The sequence below is a fragment of the Myotis davidii genome, unplaced genomic scaffold (assembly GCF_000327345.1).
Source record: "Myotis davidii unplaced genomic scaffold, ASM32734v1 scaffold2343, whole genome shotgun sequence".
Lineage (NCBI taxonomy): Eukaryota > Metazoa > Chordata > Mammalia > Chiroptera > Vespertilionidae > Myotis > Myotis davidii.
Genome location: NW_006294252.1, coordinates 52,782 through 53,297, shown reverse-complemented (window position 1 = coordinate 53,297; position 516 = coordinate 52,782). Strand labels below are relative to the sequence as shown.

Here is a 516-nt window from a genome sequence, read left to right as displayed (position 1 = left end):
TGCTCCCCTGGAAAGTGGGATGAGTATGGGGGACATCTCTGTCACCGCGAGGGAGGTTCCATGGTCACGGGTGGCAAACCTCTCTTGTGTCCAAACACCCCTAACCCCTGGGTGAGAGCATGAGGGGAGGGCAGTGCGTATTCCCTTCTCCCTGCCCCCCATTCCAGGGAAAGACAGGTTGGTTTGTGTAGAAAGTCTACTGGCAATTTCCTATGTCCCCAACCATCTGATCCAGATCTCAGGCTTATCGTCCCTAGGGCAGCCTCGATTGGGATAGCATTTGTGAGGTCACACTGGGACTCTAGTCTTTGTCAACCTGTCCTAGAAGGTGAGCTTGGGGGTGTCCACTACCTTCGCTCCCAGGGCTGGAGTGGCGTGGGGGTGCTGTCACCGGGGAGGCCAGACCTTGCTGTAATCCACAGGCCACACTCCCCCTGATCTGAGATTGTCTGACCTGCCTTTACTTGGCTCCTGAATTCCAGTGGATATGCCCTCCCTGGGCACCACTGAATGCCC

General features: G+C 56.6%; 1 gene segment (V, D, J or C); it reads right to left on the bottom strand.

The window, feature by feature from the left end:
• Window positions 1-62, bottom strand: part of LOC107183861 — a 5,110-nt gene extending 5,048 nt beyond the window's left edge. The window contains 1 exon segment of the C gene segment in view: window positions 46-62. Coding sequence covers window positions 46-62 — 17 coding nt within the window.
• Window positions 63-516: the final 454 nt, after the last annotated feature.